Below are 20,000 nucleotides of genomic sequence, written 5' to 3'. Positions count from 1 at the left end.
CACATTTACATAAGTATTCAGACCCTTTGCTCAGTATTGAAGCACCTTTGGCATCGATTACAGCCTCGAGTCTTCTTGGGTATGACGCTACAAGCTTGGCACACCTATATCTGTGCAGTTTCTTACATTCTTCTCTGCAGATCCTCTCAAGCTCTGTCAAGTTGGACGGGGTGCATTAGTGTACAGCTATTTTCAGGTCTCTCCAGAGATGTTCAATTGGGTTCAAGTCCTGGCTCTGGCTGGGCCACTCAATCACATTCAGAGACTTGTCCCGAACCCACTCCTGCGTTGTCTTGGCTATGTGCTTAGGGTCGTTGTCCCATTGGAAGGTGAACCTTCCCCTCAGTCTGAGGTACTCAGCGCTCTGGAGCAGGTTTTCATCAAGGATCTCTCTGTACTTTGCTCCGATTATCTTTCCCTCGATCCTGACTAGTCTCCCAGTCCCTGCCGCTGAAAAACATCCCCACAGCATGGCGCTGCCATCACCATGCGTCACCGTAGGGATGGTGCCAGGTTTCCTCCATACGTGATGCTTGGCGTTCAGATCAAAGAGTTCAATCTTGGTTTCATCAGACCAGAGAATCTTGTTTCTCAGACCAGTCTTTAGGTGCCTTTTGGCAAACTGCGGGCTGTCATGTGCCTTTTACTGAGTTGTGACTTCCGTCTGGCCACTCTACCATAAAACCTTATTGGTGGAGTGCTGGAGAGATGGCTGTCCTTCTGGAGGGTTCTCCCATCTCCACAGAGGAACTCTGGAGCTCTGTCAGAGTGACCCTCGAGTTCCTGGTCACCTCCCTGACCAAGGCTCCTCTCCCCCGATTGCTCAGTTTGGCCAGGCAGCCAGCTCTATGAAGAGTCTTGGTGGTTCCACACTTCTTCAATTTGAGAATGATGAAGGGCTCGTGTTCTTGGGGACCTTCAATGGTACAGAAATGTTTTGGTACCCTTCCCCAGATCTGTGCCTCGACACAATCGACACTGTCTCGGAGCTCTACGGATAATTCCTTCGACCTCATTACTTGGTTTTTGCTCTGACATGCATGTCAACTGTGGGACCTTATATAGACAGGTGTGTGCCTTTCCAAATCATGTCCAATCAATTGTATTTCAGTTTTTTTTTTAGCTTCGTCAATATTGTGTTTAGATTGATGAGGGAATTTTTTCCCAATCAATTTTAGAATAAGGCTGTAACATAACAAAATGTGGAGAAAGTCAAGGGGTCTGAATACTTTCCCTCGTTAAGCGCCAGGGAAGAGAGGAGGGAGGAGGCTGTAGAGAGGGGAGCCCTGCCAGTAAGAAAGAAGGGACGAGGAAGGATGGGGGATGTAGTCGGTCTGTTGAAAGGAAATGGCTGGCCACTGGTCTACCTGCCGCAGGGTGAGGGGGGAGGAGGGGGATGAAATGAGGGAGGGGATAGGTTGGGCTACATAATGACTTGTTCCCTGGCCCTCAGAAAGACTCCCTGCTGGAGTTCCTATTTGACCATGTCCAACAGGTTTGTGTGTTGTTTTGTGGTGTGTGTGTGTGTGGGCACGTTGTTTTATGGTGGGCGTGTGTGTGTGTGTGTGTGTGTGTGTACTCACGTCTATGATATCAGAAAGGTCGTGGATGTAGTATTTGAACACACAGCTGTTGGTGGCCTCCAGAGCCAGCAGGTATTCATTCCTCGCCTTGACCGCTTTCAGCTTGTTCTCTGTGTACTTAGCCTGCCTCTGAGAGGGAGACAGAGAGAGAGACAGAGAGAGAGAGAGAGAGAGAGAGGGGGGAGGGGGGAAGAGATAGAGAGGTGGAAAGAGAGAGAGAGAGGGGGAAAGAGAGAGAGAGAACAGGATAGAGAGAGAGAGTGAGAGAGAGAGAGAGAGAGAGAGAGGGATAGAGAGAGAGAGGGGCAGAGAGAGAGGAGGAGGAGAGAGAGGGGGAATAAAGAGCGAGAGCAAGAGAGAGAGAGAGAGAGAGAGAGAGAGAGAGAGAGGTGAGAGAGAGAGAGAGTGGACAGAGGGAGAGAGAACATGGTCTATATTGGTGATGGAGCTAGCTATAAGAGTAGGGTCACTCTGACAGAGCCCAGCTGTAGTAAAGCATTCTGCTATACACTCATACATCCTTATTGAATAACACACACATGCAAGCATACACATGCATATACACACAGGCTGCAGGCGCACACACACACACACACACACACACACACACACACACACACACACACACACTATAATGGGCTGTGCTGTGTGAGCTGCATCGTCAGCCAACCTGTCAGTAGGGGTGTCAGGGTCTCAGACTCAGACAGGGCTGCTATCATATCCTTGACCCTGCGTGCACACACACACACACTCTCTCTCTCTCTCTCTCTCTACCTTCTCCTTCATCTTCTCTATCTTCTTGACCGAGGAGCGTCGGACATGTTTCTCCTCAGTCTTGACGCTGGCCAGTGTGTCAGGTGACCTGGGAGTCTGTCTGTCGTCCTGGCGACCAGAACGCCCCATCTGCTTCTCCTCCTGTTTTTCTGCATCCTTCAGTTTGTTCTCAGAGCTGATACTGTCTGTGTTGTACATGTGGTATGTCTTCATCACCTACAGTACACAGGGACGAGCGGAGCAGTGTTAGAGAGGTAGAGAGAGAGAGAGAGAGAGAGAGGGGAGCGAGCGAGAGAGAGAGGGGGAGAAAGAGAGATATAGAGAGAGGGGAGAGGGGGGAGAGAGGGGGAGAGTGGGAGAGAGATAGAGGGGGGAGAGAGAGAGAGAGAGAGAGAGAGAGAGAGAAAGAGCGAGAGAGAGAGAGAGAGAGAGAGGGGGAGAGGGGAGAGAGAGGGGGAGAGAGAGAGATAGAGAGAGAGGGGAGAGTTGGGAGAGAGGGGGAGAGTGGGAGAGAGATAGAGGGGGGAGAGAGAGAGAGAGAGAGAGAGAGAGAGAGAGAGAGAAAGAGCGAGAGAGAGAGAGAGAGAGAGAGAAAATAGAAAGGGGGATAGAGAGAGAGAGCGAATGTGTGTGTATCACATACACACACACCCTTGAGAAGCATGGCTGGCAGGCAGGACAGTGGATTGTCAGGAATGAGGCCTAGCATTACCAAGAGGCGTGGAGCGCTGGCTTCCCACATCACTGCCAAGGAATGACCCACACACAAGCATACACACTTACTATCTCCCCCCCCCTCTCCCACACGCAATTCTTCCAGGGAATGACCCACACACACCTGTGTGCAGTGTCAGCACTAAACACTGACCACTTAAAGGGGAAACATGGGTGGACCCCATCATTACATTTCCCTCTTTAAACCGTCAGGCCGAGTGGCGCTGCTGCTTCACAAGGGCCGGCCTGAGCTAGGCACTGCACAGAATCACTGCTATGTCTATTAGAAGGATACGTTCGAACAAAGGTGTTTGATATCAGAGGTGATTTAGAGATCTCATCATCTGCACCTCACGTAACACCTTCTATCTATCAGACTCCGTCAAGTACTGAGGCAGGCGTTAAGCCAAGTCCTCTCTTCCCACCTCGTATGTCTGAGAAGCAGGCTGAGTATACGTGTGTGTGTCGGTGTGTGTGTGTGCGTGTGTGTGTGTGTGTGTGTGTGTGTGTGTGTGTGTGCCAGGCTGACTCTATTTCTGTCTAGTGGAGTCTCTCACTGTGCAATTACACTATTAGTCTGCTGCTACTGGCCTGGACATGGTCGCATGGTTCCTTTTCTCCCTCCCAGTAGGGGATCTCTCCCTGGTGTGTGAGAAGACAGCCTTACCGTGTAGAGCTCGTTCAGAACCTTCATCAGATCCTCGTGAAGCTGAACGCCGACCTCCTTACTCTGCGGAGACACACAGAGACACAGGAACACGATGAACAAGGCTGTCTCTCCTCTGTGATTACAGACGTACCCTCGTCAATAACATGAACAAGATAAATCCATCTAAAGTCCAACCAGCCCGCAACTGTCCTCCATCCATCCATCCATATAACCCACTGTCCCCCCCCCCCCCCTCTCTATTAGTCAGGAGCATGATACCCAGGGGGTTGGGGGGGGGGGACTGCCGGGTGAGATGAATGATGTTGTGTGTGTTACCTGATGGATGTGGGGGTTGAGGCCTCGGCTCCATTATAAATAATGTGCGGATGAGGGGAGATACAGCGAAGGACAGTGGGGGGAGGGATACAGGAGGGGATGGAGCGAGGGAAGAGGAGGGAGGACATGGAGTGATGAGGGTGCTACCAGGCTCCACACGGGCTGCAGGTGACAAATGATTCTGCACGGAGAAAGCTCCTCACTAGTGGGCTGTGCTTTGGAGTTGGCTGAGTGTTAAAATGTGGTTTCCGCTCACCTCTAATGTGTGCTGGGTGGAAAGCTTCTGTTACCTACGCCTCTTGGAGGAGGGAACGCGACACGCCGCGACATCTCAACTCCCCGTAGGGTGAACAACGTATGTGATCGTCGGGGCAGGGGGAAGGGACGACAGAGGCAGAGAAAAAATACCGTTGATTGAGTCCCCTCTCCTACCTTACCTGCCATCCCCACTTCTAACCTTCAGCACCACCTGGTGCGCTAACCACAATACAGGGGGTGTTCGGCCCAGGTCTTACCTAACCTTCAGCGCCACCTGGTGCGCTAACCAAAATACAGGGGGTGTTCGGCCCAGGTCTTACCTAACCTTCTGCACCACCTGGTGCGCTAACCAAAATACAGGCGGTGTTCGGCCCAGGTCTTAACTAACCTTCAGCACCACCTGGTGCGCTAACCAAAATACAGGCGGTGTTCGGCCCAGGTCTTAACTAACCTTCAGCACCACCTGGTGCGCTAACCAAAATACAGGGGGTGTTCGGCCCAGGTCTTACCTAGTCTGCATAGACAGATTAAATACTATAATAATAATAATACGTTGTATTTATTCAGTATAGTGCCTTTCCACCTACAGTAGGTGCTCAAAGCGCTTTACATAGTGAGGGGCCATTCTCAACTCTTCCACCACCAATGTGTAGCACCCGCGTTGGTGATGCACTGCAACCATATTGTGGCAGAACGCTCACCACACATCAGCTATCATGGTGGAGAGGTGAGGAGTCATATATGCCAATTGGGAATTTGACCAGAACACCGGGGTTAACACACCTACTCTTATGATAAGTGCCATGGGATTTTGAAAAACCCAGTGTCGTCAAAAACGTGATTTTCCTCTGTTTCAGGCCTATATATATTTCCACACTATGAGGTTGGAATAATACTGTGAAATTGTTAAAACGATGATAATGCCATTTTAAGTTAAGCATGTAAGAGCTGTTTGAAAGTTAAGCCTGTTTTGGTGGGATAGAGTGTTGGCCAGTCTGGTGACATCACCAGGCAGAAAATGTGCTAATAGACCAATAAGAAAGAGAGTTCCAAACCTCTCTGCCAATAACAGACCACTCAGACCACTCCCAGAAAAGTCCTAACAAAATTCTTGCTTGAGAAATTGCTCTTTTTGTTTATTTTGTACCATTTCTATTAAAAACAACCACAGTAAGGCACTTAGTTGATACCCAGATATGATTTGATAAGGAGATTAAAAACAGTGGCATTGGCGGGGCCTCCCGAGTGACGCAGTGGTCTAAGGCACTGCATCGCAGTGCTAGAGGCGGTTACTACAGACCCGGGTTCATTCCGGGAGTCCCATAGGACGGCGCATAATTGGCCCAGCATCGCGCCGTTAGGGGAGGGTTTGTCCTGTGGGGCTTTACTTGGCTCATCGCGCTTTAGCGACTCCTTGTGGCGGGCTGGGTGCCTGCAGGCTGACCCCGGTCGCCAGTTGAACAATGTTTCCTCCAACACATTGGTGTGGCTGGCTGGCGGGTGTTAAGGACCGTGATTAAGCGGGTCATGTTTGTGAGGATGCATGACTCCACCTTTGCCTCAGTGGGATGCAGGGTAGTATGCTGCTGGCTATGATTCTGGGCTTGCTAAGGTTAGAGAAATCAATTTAGTTCTGACTTTAAGCCTTCACTCCTGATTGTGAAATTGCAGCAGTTGGCAGGGTGTATGTGAGCGCGTGTGTCCTGGAGGATGAAGCAGTCAGAGGTGCAAATTAAGTGCCAAGACGAGACCTGAGACCAGCTACGGCATGAGACCTGAACAGAGATGACGTCTAAGAGACAGAGATGGTGAGCAAGAGAGAGAGAGAGAAAGAGACAGAGAAAGATTGAGAGGGAGAGATAGCGACAAAGAGAAAGGGCGAAGGAGACAGGAAAAGAGAGAGAGAGACGGAGTAACAGATTGTACAAATAAATAAAACAATCACAAACACGTGTTCAGGGATTATCCCACAGACAAGAGGTGAGGGGGAGATGGGGAAGAACAGGGGAGAAAGGCGAGGGATGAGGAGAGAATATTGTTTATTCTATTTCAGCTTTATTTAACTAGGCAAGTCAGTTAAGAACCCATTCTTATCTATAATGACGGCCTACACCGGCCGAACCCGGGCGACGCTGGGCCAATTGTGCGCCGCCCTATGGGACTCCCAATCACGGCCGGTTGTGATACAGCCTGGGTTCACACCAGGGCGTCTGTGGTGACTCCTCAGCACTGAGATGCAGTGCCTTAGACCACTGCGCCACACGGGAGCCCCCACCTATAAGAATGGAGTATAGAATTCCAAGAGGGGTCGTTTAGGATGAAAGGGGGAGAGATGGATGGAGGAAGGGTAGGGAAAGAGAGATTAGAGAGTGGGTAAAGGGAGGTGGAGAGCAGGGGAGACAGTGCCAAAGGACATTGAGCAGAGTCCCTCTCCTCCCCCTCTCTAAACCCCGTTGATTGATCGGAGGGCTTAAGTGTCCGTCGAGTGACATATAGCCAAACGATAGCCAATCAAAAAGCAATCTGCCACGGCAAAACACGGCCATCCATCAGACACAAGACCCCTGACCCCTAACCCCTAGCCCTCTCGTCTCCTTCCAAACAGTCGGTCTTCCCTGATGGAGAAATGTGAGAAGAGATATGGAGAGAGGGAAGATATGTTAGAAGAAAACGGAAGCCAATAGATCAGCACTTTCTCCTCAGTCCGTGCAGACGTGTCCGATTCAGGCCTCGGGGGACAATTTGGACCGTTTGAAATGTTCACACTTTAAATAAGTGCACTGAACACTCATTAGAGCATTTCGTTTCTCTCTCTCACACACACACAGATGAGCAGCTTCCTCTCACAACATCACCCACACACACCCCGCTGAGCAGTATCTGCACTACTTGCCAAAGCCGTACTCTCTCTGTGTGTGTGTGTGTGTGTGTGTGTGTGTGTGTGTGTGTGTGTGTGTGTGTGTGTGTGTGTGTGTGTGTGTGTGACTGTAGACCTGTAGCCTCTGGTTCCACTGGCTTTCATGTCACTGACTGGTTTTGTTTCATTTAACCAATTATCTAGTTAATTAGCCATTGTGGGAAAGAGTTCCATTGCCAAAATAAAACAACAAAGATTTGGAAATAATCCGCCTTGGTGTGTGTACTTGTTTATAGGAAATCTGTGTTTTGATGAGATATTCCACAGAGTGATTGGCTTGGCTCACTCTAAAGCTTCCACTCAGTCAGACCAACAGAAGCTGCAGCAACACCCCCTACACCCCTGGCACTCCCAACATTACCAACACTCCCAACATTACCAACACTCCCAACATTACCAACACTACATACACCCCTGGCACTCCCAACATTACCAACACTCCCAACATTACCAACACTACCTACACCCCTGGCACTCCCAACATTACCAACACTCCCAACATTACCAACACTCCCAACATTACCAACACTCCCTACACCCCTGGCACTCCCAACATTACCAACACTCCCAACATTACCAACACGCCCTACACCCCTGGCACTCCCAACATTAACAACACTCCCAACATTACCAACACTACCTACACCTCTGGCACTCCCAACATTAACAACACTACCTACACCCCTGGCACTTCCAACATTAACAACACTCCCAACATTACCAACACTCCCAACATTACCAACACTCCCTACACCCCTGGCACTCCCAACATTAACAACACTCCCAACATTACCAACACTCCCAACATTACCAACACTCCCTACACCGCTGGCACTCCCAACATTACCAACACTCCCAACATTACCAACACTCCCAACATTACCAACACGCCCTACACCCCTGGCACTCCCAACATTAACAACACTCCCAACACTTCCTATACTTCTGATATCCCCCAACATCCCAACGCCCCCTACACCCCTGGCACTCCCAACATTACCAACACTCCCAACACTCCCTATACTTCTGATACCCCCCAACATCCCAACACCCCCTACACCCCTGGCACTCCCAACACTTCCTATACTTCTGATAACCCCAAAACCCAACACCCCTTACACCCCCAACATCCCAACACCCCCAACATTCCAACACTCCTTATACACCCAACATCCCAACACCCCCTATACCCCCAACACCACTTATACCCCCAACATCCCTTATACTTTGGTTATTTTATTTTCATACTTATTATATAACTTTTTATATATATATATATAAAGTTCTGTAAATAGCCTATGCAAAAAGTGATTTTTTGTTGGCTAAATTAAAGTTCTAACAGTTTTTACATTTTTGTTCCTTGGTATTTTGTTTAAGATTAAAAGTAGGCCTGTTATAAAAGAAGTAGCATTAGCCTATTGCTGTCCTTTGTTGGGTTGGCCTACTGTAGCCAATAGACATGATGACTCCTTGCTGTCCCCAGTCCACCTGGCTGTGCTGCTGCTCCAGACCTGAGCCCTAGGACCATGCCCCAGGAATACCTGACATGATGACTCCTTGATGTCCCCAGTCCACCTGACTGTGTTGCTGCTCCAGTTTCAACTATTCTGCCTTATTATTATTCGACCATGCTGGTCATTTATGAACATTTGAACATCTTGACCATGTTTTGTTATAATCTCCACCCGGCACAGCCAGAAGAGGACTGGCCACCCCACATAGCCTGGTTCCTCTCTAGGTTTCTTCCTAGGTTTTGGCCTTTCTAGGGAGTTTTTCCTAGCCACCGTGCTTCTTCACCTGCATTGCTTGCTGTTTGGGGTTTTAGGCTGGGTTTCTGTACAGCACTTTGAGATATCAGCTGATGTACGAAGGGCTATATACATAAATTTGATTGATTGATTGAATAGCCTTTGTTGGGTTGGCCTACGGTAGCCAATCGCCTTTATTGGTAATTGCTGCAATGTAATTAAGCCTGTTCAAAACTTTTTTTAGGGTTTCATTCTGTGGAGCCGTTTTCATTGGCCATATTAAGTTCCAGCTACAATGTTATGTTTGTCGCAATACAATAGAATTACTGGTCGGCCTAATATGCTATTCGCATTCAAACCAAAGAGGACAAGATTCAAAACTGAATTTAATGCTGCAATATAATAACCTGGTCTTATTTCCCCTATAAACAATGACTTGACGTACTTTGATATTACCCTAATAAAGTTACGACATTATTGTTAAAGTTTGCCGTGGTATGGCAATTACAAGGTCGAGCCACTGCAGTGCACACCGGCATTCCACCTGACTCTTGACAGTTGAACATGAGGTGACGGAGAATGTTCTAGAGCTACTCCTTTAATCTAACAATGTAGTATGTATCTTTCTAAAAAAACATATTCTGATAGAAAATGTACCAATTCGCCTCCTTCTCTATGCCTACATCTGCGTATCATTGATATGATTTATTTAAGTGTCATACACCGACCGGTGCCCAGCCCCCGGACACTACAGAGCAAAATAACATTTGACCAAAAAAAAGTCAATTTCTCCTCCTTCTCCAGTCACTGTGAACAAACTGAGCAATCTCAGTGTTGGTAATGTTGGGAGTGTTGGTAATGTAGGGGAAAAGAAGTGAACAAAAAAAAAATGTCAAGCCTCTGCTCGCCCCTTTACCAGAATACTCCAGGCGTATCGCCAAAAATGTTACAAAAGAGATCGTCATACAGAGGGCAAGAAAACACTAAATTGATTTTGTTTTCGATTTCCCCAAGATCACACAAGCAGGCAAATTCTCTCCTCTTCAGGCACTCTGTTCAATCTACCCATCTCTATAGCCAGAGGGAGGGGGCACGATCAGACTTGTGCTCAAACTGCCCTTAGTTTTTTCATTAGGTCCAGGCAGACATAATGGTTCTGTAGTTCTCTTTGATGAGAGTGTACATTCTAAGTTTAGGTTTAAACCCGAACATCAACTGCCCATTTTTCCTCGTGGATCAGAAAAAGCTTGTCCTTGATTTGGTTAACACCACATGGTAATTTGTTACTGATTATAAACTGGGTGGTTCAAGGCCTGAACGGTGACCGGCTGAAAGCCGTGGAATATGAGACCATATACCACGGGTATGACAAAACATGTGTTTTAACTGTTCTAATTACGTTGGTAAGCAGTATATAATATCAATAAGGCACTTTGGGGGTTTGTGTATCCGTGGGCTGCATCCGGCCTAAGAACAGCCCTTACCCATGGTATATTGGCCATATACCGTGCCAGCTTTAATATATACTGAAAATCAGTTTCACAAAAAAAAAAAAGATAGCCCACGGATAGTTATTATTAGAGTCCCAGTCTAACACTGTTTTTTTGTGTGATTCTGTTCTGGCATATGTATCAGTCTGTTCCATAGACTTACCATGTCCCATTTTTTTGCCTAACCACACATGGTTCCCAAGCCCATATCTCCACAGACTGCCAGGTACTACCGTACGGCAGTAGTAGCCTGACAGTTCTAAAGAAATCCATGACGATGTGGGGAACACGGCGCCGGCATATCTCTATCTAGGCCTAAAGCTTGTCTCCTTGAATATAAATGATGTTATATATCATACAGTGGACTCCTAAGTCTATAGGCCTATGCACATGCAATTCCCTGAGGCGTTTGGCGCTCAAATATCCGACAGCGTTGAGGTCGAATATTGTTGTTTTAGGAGAGTTAAAACCAATAAAACAATAGACTATAAAGTTTTGAATATGCTACACGTCGATCCGAACCAGCACGGGGTCTGTTTGGGCCGAGCTCCCTGCCATCCAGGACCTTCATACCAGGCGGTGTGAAAGGAAGGCCCGGAAAATGGTTAAAGACTCCAGCCACCCAAGCCGTGTGCTCTCTGCTTCCACATGCCAAGCAGTACCGGAGCAACACATCTGTAACCAACAGCCTCCTGAACAGCTCCGCTCCTCTCCTCTCCTCTCCTCTCCTCTCCTCTCCTCTCCTCTCCTCTCCTCTCCTCTCCTCTCCTCTCCTCTCCTCTCTGTGTACTGTAGGTTAATGCCTGAAGGTGTGCTTGCAAATCACGCAGTGACACTGAGCCATTGGGAGGCGAGGGAGGCTGGAGGAGGAGAGGGGGACAGAGACGAGGCTGGGAGGACAAGATAATGAGCTTTCCATAGGAGGCTGCTGGCTACAGCTCTGAATGCTTGGCAGATCACACTCTAACGCTCTCACGTATGCACGCACACACACACACACACACAATCATTATATATGCTGCTGCTACTCTGTTTATCATATAGCCTGATGCCTAGTCACCTATACATATCTACACCTACCACTTCAGTATTGTAAATATGGTATTGGAACTGACCCTGGAATTGACCCTGTATATAACTTTCTTACTTTCTTGTGTTCTTCTTATTCAATTTTATTTTATTATAAAACATTTTTTTTAAGGATATTGTTTACTGCATTGTCGGGAAAGAGCTTGCAAGAAATACAGTACTTTTGCACGTGACAATTAAACTTGCAACAACATCAATACAGGGCTAATGGGGTGGGGGAGGCAGGGGGGGCAGAGGGGGGGGGCAGGGAAGAAGGCAAGGAGGGAGGGAGATAAAGTATTTGTCAGGGGGAGATAACATCTGCATGGCTGAAGAGATCACAGAGTTGTGTGTGTTATATTGTGTGTGGGTGGTGTGGTGCGCCTCTGTGTGTGGGACGTGCGCTCCCGTGCGTGTTACCTTTTTGAAGAGTCGTCCGGAGTCCTCGCTGACCTGGGCGAAGCGCGGTATGATGTTGTTGAGGTAGAGGTCAGAGAGGGTCGCGTGGTCTCGGCTCTCTCTCTTCACCTGAGTCAACAGCAGGTTCCAACAGTTGACTGGAGACAGCACACTCTGCTCCTTCCTGCACGGAGAGACAGAAGGAGAATTGATACCACAAGCTGCATCAGTATTCAAAGTGTTCAGCACTTGTATACCAGGGCATTATGCATCAAAACCCAACATGATTTCATTATCACTCCTCTCAATGAAAGCACCAAAGATAGAAGGAAAAAATATACAAATGTGAAAGAGAGAGAGAGAGAGAGAGAGAGAGAGAGAGAGAGAGAGAGAGAGAGAGAGAGAGAGAGAGAGAGAGAGAGAGAGAGAGAGAGAGAGAGAGAGAGAGAGAGTGAGAGAGAAAGAGAGAGAGAGAGAGACTTTATTGAAATATGTCTTAAAAGGCCTGAGGCTTACTTCTGAGTTAGACTGGTCAGAGCAGCATGCCACTCTGCTACAGAATAAAAATCTATTGACGCTTACTCACATCCCCTGAAGACCTTGACCCTCGACGTCGGGCCCCAGGGCTCAGCAGCATACCCCACGGTAAACTAATTGTAAACCCAAGTACATCAACCATGCATACACACACCACACAGAAGGGCTCGCACCCCCAGACACCCATCTCCTCAGCTGCCCGCTCTGGTATTCCTGAGACCTTTCCATCAGCAACCCAGAGCTTAGAAACCCACTATCCGTTTGTGTGTGTGTGTGTGTGTGTGTGTGTGTGTGTGTGTGTGTGTGTGTGTGTGTGTGTGTGTGTGTGTGTGTGTGTGTGTGTGTGTGTGTGTGTGTGTGTGTGAGTGTGTGTGTGTGTGTGTGTGTGTGTGTGTGTGTGTGCGTGTGTGTCAGTGAGGGCAGTGGGTTTACTGGGGGGTTTCAGCTGAGATGTGGCTGTCGCAACCAGAGACAGTTGGACACGTGTGTGTGTGTGTGTCTGGTGTGTCTCTGTACTAGAGGGAAGCCTTCTCAGAAAGCCCATCCCAGTCACGCTGAGAGGGAACACTCAGACATAGAATGAGGTAGAGAGTATCATCGTTACACATTCTATACAGCCACACTGGCATGACATGTGGCCAAACGCCAACTCTAAAAGTCTAATAGACTTCACTGACTGCACTGTAAAACTCCACACACACTCCTATGTGTGTGTGGGTGCGCATGTGTGTGTGTGTGTGTGGTGCGCGTGCCCAGATAAATGGAGATTGGAGAGCAGTTTGTAAGTGTGTGTAGAGGACACTTTTCTACCATGACAGATACTTGAAAATAAAAAAACGGTATCATGTCGCAAGCTACGTATTTCTTTTTTATAGCGCTTCCTTCTCCTCTCTACCCTGCAACTCTTCCCTGGGTCCTTGGTGTACAAGAGATGTGTTTTCTGTCAATATACCTGGTCAAATAATGGTTCATAAACAACTACAAGGGGGCCCCATAAAATGATATTCTGTTTTCTCGGTTTTATTTTTCCTGGTTTTTGTTATTTTCCTTCTGTTTTTTTTTATTCTCAATTGTACACAGAGAAACAACAGAAATGGATGTTCTGAATCCATGCCAACGCATAAATCACAACAGAAGACCAAATTTGAGCGCATTAAGCAAGAGCGGAATGTGTAGTTCTAGGGATGTTTCTGGGTAGTCACTAGTTACCACAGCCACCAAGTCATAAACCCTGTCTATTTGTACAGTTTACCTTCTTAAAATCAGATTTGAAACCTAACCTTAACTACACTGCTTGTCTCACACCCTGACTACACCGCTCGCGTCGCGTGCGTGAGCGCTGCAAAATAAATGTAGAAATCTAGAAATCTATATTATTCAATTATTGCGCCCACCCTGCTCGCGCGCGTCAACGAGCCTCTGCGGTGCCAAGGGCTAAAATAGAAGTAATTCCTATTTCTGACGCAGATCGCTCTGCAAGTCCTGCCTCTCCCATCTCCTCATTGGTTTATAGAAGCAGGTACCCACGTGCCATCTCCTCATTGGTTATACCCACGTGGTTGTCGTGGTAATACTATGAAAGTTTAGATGCCAATCACCATATAAGTTCAAAGATGAAAATGCCTGGAAGGAGGAGAGATGACCAGAAACGATTCGGTTGACCGTTTTATGTGTGGATTAATTGTCGGAGTAGATGACCTTGTGCATTTCAGGTAAAATAACAACTCAATGTTTATATCCCATGACAAATTAGCTAGCAACAGTAAGCTAGCTAAATAGGACAAATTAGCAAGCAAGTTCAAGCTAACTAGCTAAATTGCCATAATTGTTTCATGCTTTTCAGCCTGTTCCCAAATTAATGTAATTGGTTCAGAGTTTGTTTTGATATTTTAACCTGCGTGTCGCAATCGCGTTTGGTGTGGGGGGACAAAATATATTAGTGCATGATGGCGCATTAAAATTTGGCTAAAACTAATTGAATATGTCGTTGAACCAATTGCACTTTATGGCAGCGATGTGTGGGGTCCACTTGCAAAACAAGATTTCATCAAATGGGACAAACACCCCATTGAAACCCTGCATGCAGAGTTCTGTAAGATTCTCCTACATGTGCAGAGGAAAACTACAAACAATGCATGCAGGGCAGAATTAGGCCAATATCCACTAATAATTAAAACTCAAAAAAGAGCTATTAAGTTTTGGAAACCTCTAAAATACAGTGACCCCCTCTCATATCACTACCAAGCCCTGCAATGCCAAGAGCTGAGCAAAGAAAAGAGTCCCCTCATCCAGCTGTTCCTGGGGCTGAGTTCACAAACCTGTCCTACTAACACACTGAAGCCTCAGGACCAGAACATCCAATCAATCAGGATAAACCAAATTACAACACAGTCAAAACAAAACTACATTGCTTATTGGGAAACACAAACACAAGCACAAAGCAAAATGCAGCACTATCTGGCCCTAAATCGCCAGTACACCATAGCTAACTATTTGACCATGGTTACTGATCAAAACCTTAGAAAAACCTTGACAAAGTACAGGCTCAGTGAGCACAGCCTTGCCATTGAGAAGGGTAGACACAGGAAAACCTGGCTCCCTGTAGAGGAAAGGCTGTGCAACCACTGCACAACAGCAGAACCTGAGACAGAGCTGCATTTCCTGACAAAATGTAAAAAATATAAAACAATTAGAGAGTGTCTTTTTCCCAAATTTGAAACCCTTATTCAAGGTTTCAAAGACCTCTCTGATGAGGATAGGCTACCCGTCCTGTTGGGGGAGGACGCAGAGAGCTGTGGGTTGGCAGCGCATTACATTGCTGCCTGCCATAAGTTGAGGGACAGTGTCTGACAGACCAATCAACCCTACTGCACTGTAAAACTATACTGCACTGTAAAACCCCTACTGCACTGTAAAACCCTACTGAACTGTAAAACCTTACTACACTGTAAAACCCCTACGGGACTGTAAAACCCCTACTGCACTGTCACGCCCTGGTCTAAGTATTTTGTGTTTTTCTTCATGTATTGGGTCAGGCCAGGGTGTGGCATGGAGTTTTTGTATTGTGGTGTGTTTTGTCTTGGGGTTTTGGTGTGTATGTATTTGGGATTGTAGCTAGTGGGGTTATCTAGCAAGGTCTATGGCTGTCTGGAGTGGTTCTCAATCAGAGGCAGGTGCTTATCGTTGTCTCTGATTGGGAACCATATTTAGGCAGCCATATTCTTTGAGTTTGTCGTGGGTGATTGTCCTTAGTGTCTTGATGTCCGTGTTCTGTGTGTATGTGCACGAGTATTAGGCTGTTTAGGTTTTCGTTACGTTTATTGTTTTGTAGTGGTTGTATTTAGATTCGTGTTGCTATTGTTAAATAAACATGGATCGCAATCCACACGCTGCAGTTTGGTCCGACTCTCCTTCACCACACCTAGAAAGCCGTAACAGAATCACCCAACTCCAACGGACCAAGCAGCGTGTCAACAGGCAGGAGCAGCCCAAAGAGGAGTTGCGCTATAAGGATTTCTGGACATGGGAGGAAATCCTCGACGGGAGAGGACCCTGGGCTAAACCAGGGGAGTGTAGCCGCCCAAAGGTGCAGCAGGATAAGAGGCAACAGGAACAGCCCAAAGAGGAGTACAGTTTGGACTATACTTCTTGGGAGGAGATAGACAGGTGGGTGGTCGACCCAGGGAGAGTGCCGGAGCCCGCCTGGGATTCGATGGAGCAGTGTGCGGAAGGATATAGGAGAATGGAGTTTGCGAAGCAAGCAAGGCGGCGCGGACGGAAGCCTGAGAATCAGCCCCAAAAATTTCTTGTGGGGGGGGCTCAGGGAGAGTGTGGCAGAGTCAGGGTTCAGACCTGAGCCAACTCCCCCTGTTTATCGTGAGGAGCCAAGGAGGAGACCAGAACCAGAGCCGGTGTTGGAGGTGAGCGAAGCAGAGACTGTGAAGGAGTTAATGGGGAAATTGGAGGAGAGAGAAATGAGGGAGTTGCTGTGTTGGTGCATTTTGCATAGAATTCGCCTGACGGAACGTGTCAGGGATTTGATGGCACCTGGGTTAGCGCTCCATACTCGTCCTGAGGTGCGTTTTAGTCGGCTGGTGAAGTTGGTTCCAGTCTCACGCATCAGGCCTCCTGTGCCCATCCCTAGCCTTGCACGTCCTGTGCCAGCACTACGCATCAGGCCTACAGTGCGCCTCGCCTGTTCAGCGCAGCCAGAGCCTCTCTCCTCTCATGCGCTATCGGAGTCTTCCGCCTGTTCAGCGCAGCCAGATCCTTTCTCCTCTCCTGCGCTGCCGAGTCTCCCGCCTGTTCAGCGCAGCCAGAGCCTCTCTTCTCTCCTGCGCTATCGGAGTCTCCCGCCTGTTCAGCGCAGCCAGAGCCTTTCTCCTCTCCTGCGCTGCCGGAGTCTCCCGCCTGTTCAGCGCAGCCAGAGCCTCTCTTCTCTCCTGCGCTATCGGAGTCTCCCGACTGTTCAGCGCAGCCAGAGCCTTTCTACTCTCCTGCGCTGCCGGAGTCTCCCGCCTGTTCAGCGCAGCCAGAGCCTTTCTACTCTCCTGCGCTGCCGGAATCTCCCGCCTGTTCAGCGCAGCCGGAGCCTCTCTCCTCTCCTGCGCTGCCGGAGTCTCCCGCCTGTTCAGCGCAGCCAGAACTGCCAGTCTGCATGAAGCAGCCCGAGCTGCCAGTCTGCAAGGAGCTGCCAGTCTGCAAGGAGCTGCCAGCCTGCAAGGAGCTGTCAGTCTGCATGGAGCAGCCTGAGCTGTCAGTCTGCATGGAGCAGCCTGAGCTGTCAGTCTGCATGAAGCAGCCCGAGCTGTCAGTCTGCAATGAGCTGCCAGTCTGTAAGGAGCTGCCAGTCTGTAAGGAGCTGCCAGTCTGCAAGGAGCAGCCAGAGCTATCAGTCTACATGAAGCAGCCAGAGCTGCCAGTCTGCAAGGAGCTGCCAGTCTGCAAGGAGCTGCCAGTCTGCAAGGAGCTGCCAGTCTGCATTGAGCTGCCAGTCTGCAAGGAGCTGCCAGTCTGCAAGGAGCCGCCAGAGCTGCCAGTCTGCAGGATGCCGCCGAAGCTGCCAGTCTGCATGGAGCAGCCAGGGCCGCCAGTCAGCATGGAGCAGCCAGGGCCGCCAGTCAGCATGGAGCAGCCAGGGCCGCCAGTCTGCATGGAGCAGCCAGGGCCGCCAGTCAGCATGGAGCAGCCAGGGCCGCCAGTCAGCATGGAGCAGCCAGGGCCGCCAGTCAGCATGGAGCAGCCAGGGCCGCCAGTCAGCATGGAGCAGCCAGGGCCGCCAGTCAGCATGGAGCAGCCAGTCAGCATGGAGCAGCCAGGGCCGCCAGTCAGCATGGAGCAGCTAGAGCCGCCAGTCAGCATGGAGCCGCCAGTCAGCATGGAGCAGCCAGTCAGCATGGGGCAGCCAGAGCTGCCAGTCAGCATGGAGCAGCCAGTCAGCATGGAGCAGCCAGAGTTGCCAGACTCTTCCAGATCTGCCAGTCAGCCAGACTCTTCCAGATCTGCCAGTCAGCCAGACTCTTCCAGATCTGCCAGTCAACCAGACTCTGCCAGATCTGCCAGTCAACCAGACTCTTCCAGATCTGCCAGTCAACCAGACTCTTCCAGATCTGCCAGTCAACCAGACTCTTCCAGATCTGCCAGTCAACCAGACTCTTCCAGATCTGCCAGTCAACCAGACTCTTCCAGATCCGCCAGTCAACCAGACTCTTCCAGATCCGCCAGTCAACCAGACTCTTCCAGATCCGCCAGTCAGCCGGGATCTGCCAGAACCGCCAGTCGGCCAGGATCCGCCAGTCGGCCAGGATCCGCCAGTCGGCCAGGATCCGCCAGTCGGCCAGGATCCGCCAGATCTGCCAGTCGGCCAGGATCTGCCAGTCAGCCAGGATCTGCCAGTCAGCCAGGATCTGCTGAAACCACCAGCCAGCCAGGATCTGGTAGATCTACCTACCTGCCTGAGCTTTCTCTCACTCCCGAGCTTTCTCTCACTCCCGAGCTTTCTCTCACTCCCGAGCTTTCTCTCACTCCCGAGCTTTCTCTCACTCCCGAGCTTTCTCTCACTCCCGAGCTTTCTCTCACTCCCGAGCTTTCTCTCACTCCCGAGCTTTCTCTCACTCCCGAGCTTTCTCTCACTCCCGAGCTTCCCCTCAGTCCCGAGCTGTCCTTCAGTCCCGATCTGCTCCTCAGTCCAGTGGGGTTCTGGGTGAGGACTACTAGGCCATGGTCGGCGGCGAGGGTGGTCTATCCAGGGAAGCGAGGAGAGGGGACTAAGACATTGACTGAGTGGGTTCCACGTCCCGCGCCGGAGCCGCCACCATGGACAGACGCCCACCCGGACCCTCCCTATTGTTTTGAGGTGCGTTCGGGAGTCCGCACCTTAGGGGGGGGGGGGGTTCTGTCACGCCCTGGTCTAAGTATTTTGTGTTTTTCTTCATGTATTGGGTCAGGCCAGGGTGTGGCATGGAGTTTTTGTATTGTGGTGTGTTTTGTCTTGGGGTTTTGGTGTGTATGTATTTGGGATTGTAGCTAGTGGGGTTATCTAGCAAGGTCTATGGCTGTCTGGAATGGTTCTCAATCAGAGGCAGGTGCTTATCGTTGTCTCTGATTGGGAACCATATTTAGGCAGCCATATTCTTTGAGTTTGTCGTGGGTGATTGTCCTTAGTGTCTTGATGTCCGTGTTCTGTGTGTATGTGCACGAGTATTAGGCTGTTTCGGTATTCGTTACGTTTATTGTTTTGTAGTGGTTGTATTTAGATTCGTGTTGCTATTGTTAAATAAACATGGATCGAAATCCACACGCTGCAGTTTGGTCCGACTCTCCTTCACCACACCTAGAAAGCCGTAACATGCACTGTAAAAACCCTACTACACTGTAAAAATCCCTACTGCACTGCAAAAAACCCTACTGCACTGTAAAACCCTACTACACTGTAAAACCCCCTACTGCACTGTAAAACCCTACTGCACTGTAAAACCCCTACTGCACTGTACTCACCCTACTGCACTGTAAAACCCCTACTGCACTGTAAAACCCCTACTGCACTGTAAAATCCCTACTGCACTGTAAAATCCATACTGCACTGTAAAATCCATACTGCACTGTAAAACCCTACTGAACTGTAAAATCCCTACTGAACTGTAAACCCCTACTGAACTGTAAAACCCTACTGCACTGTAAAACCCCTACTGCACTGTAAAACCCCTACTGAACTGTAAAACCCCTACTGCACTGTAAAACCCTACTGCACTGTAAAACCCTACTGCACTGTAAAACCCTACTGCACTGTAAAACCCTACTGCACTTGTAAACCCCTACTGCACTGTAAACCCCCTACTGCACTGTAAACCCCTACTGCACTGTAAAATCCTTACTGCACTGTAAAGACTTACTGCACTGTAAAACCCTACTGCACTGTAAAACCCTACTGCACTGTAAATCCCTAATGCACTGTAAATCCCTACTGCACTGTAACACTCCTACTGCACTGTAACACTCCTACTGCACTGTAAAACTCCTACTGCACTG

At 49.0% G+C, this 20,000-nt stretch overlaps 1 protein-coding gene across 3 annotated transcripts in view; it reads right to left on the bottom strand.

Annotated features, from left to right (window-relative positions):
• The window catches only part of LOC110527111 (SLIT-ROBO Rho GTPase-activating protein 2), a 127,596-nt gene that overhangs the window by 26,939 nt on the left and 80,657 nt on the right, over positions 1-20,000 (bottom strand). For all 3 annotated transcript variants that reach the window (XM_036983320.1, XM_036983321.1, XM_036983322.1), the window contains exons 3-6: positions 11,958-12,120; positions 3,739-3,801; positions 2,358-2,573; positions 1,584-1,712 (exon numbers count right to left, since the gene is read on the bottom strand). In XM_036983320.1, coding sequence (XP_036839215.1) covers positions 1,584-1,712; positions 2,358-2,573; positions 3,739-3,801; positions 11,958-12,120 — 571 coding nt within the window. The remainder of the gene's footprint in view (positions 1-1,583; positions 1,713-2,357; positions 2,574-3,738; positions 3,802-11,957; positions 12,121-20,000) is intronic.

The sequence above is a fragment of the Oncorhynchus mykiss genome, chromosome 7, assembly GCF_013265735.2.
Source record: "Oncorhynchus mykiss isolate Arlee chromosome 7, USDA_OmykA_1.1, whole genome shotgun sequence".
Lineage (NCBI taxonomy): Eukaryota > Metazoa > Chordata > Actinopteri > Salmoniformes > Salmonidae > Oncorhynchus > Oncorhynchus mykiss.
This window is presented reverse-complemented; position numbering and strand designations above follow the sequence as displayed.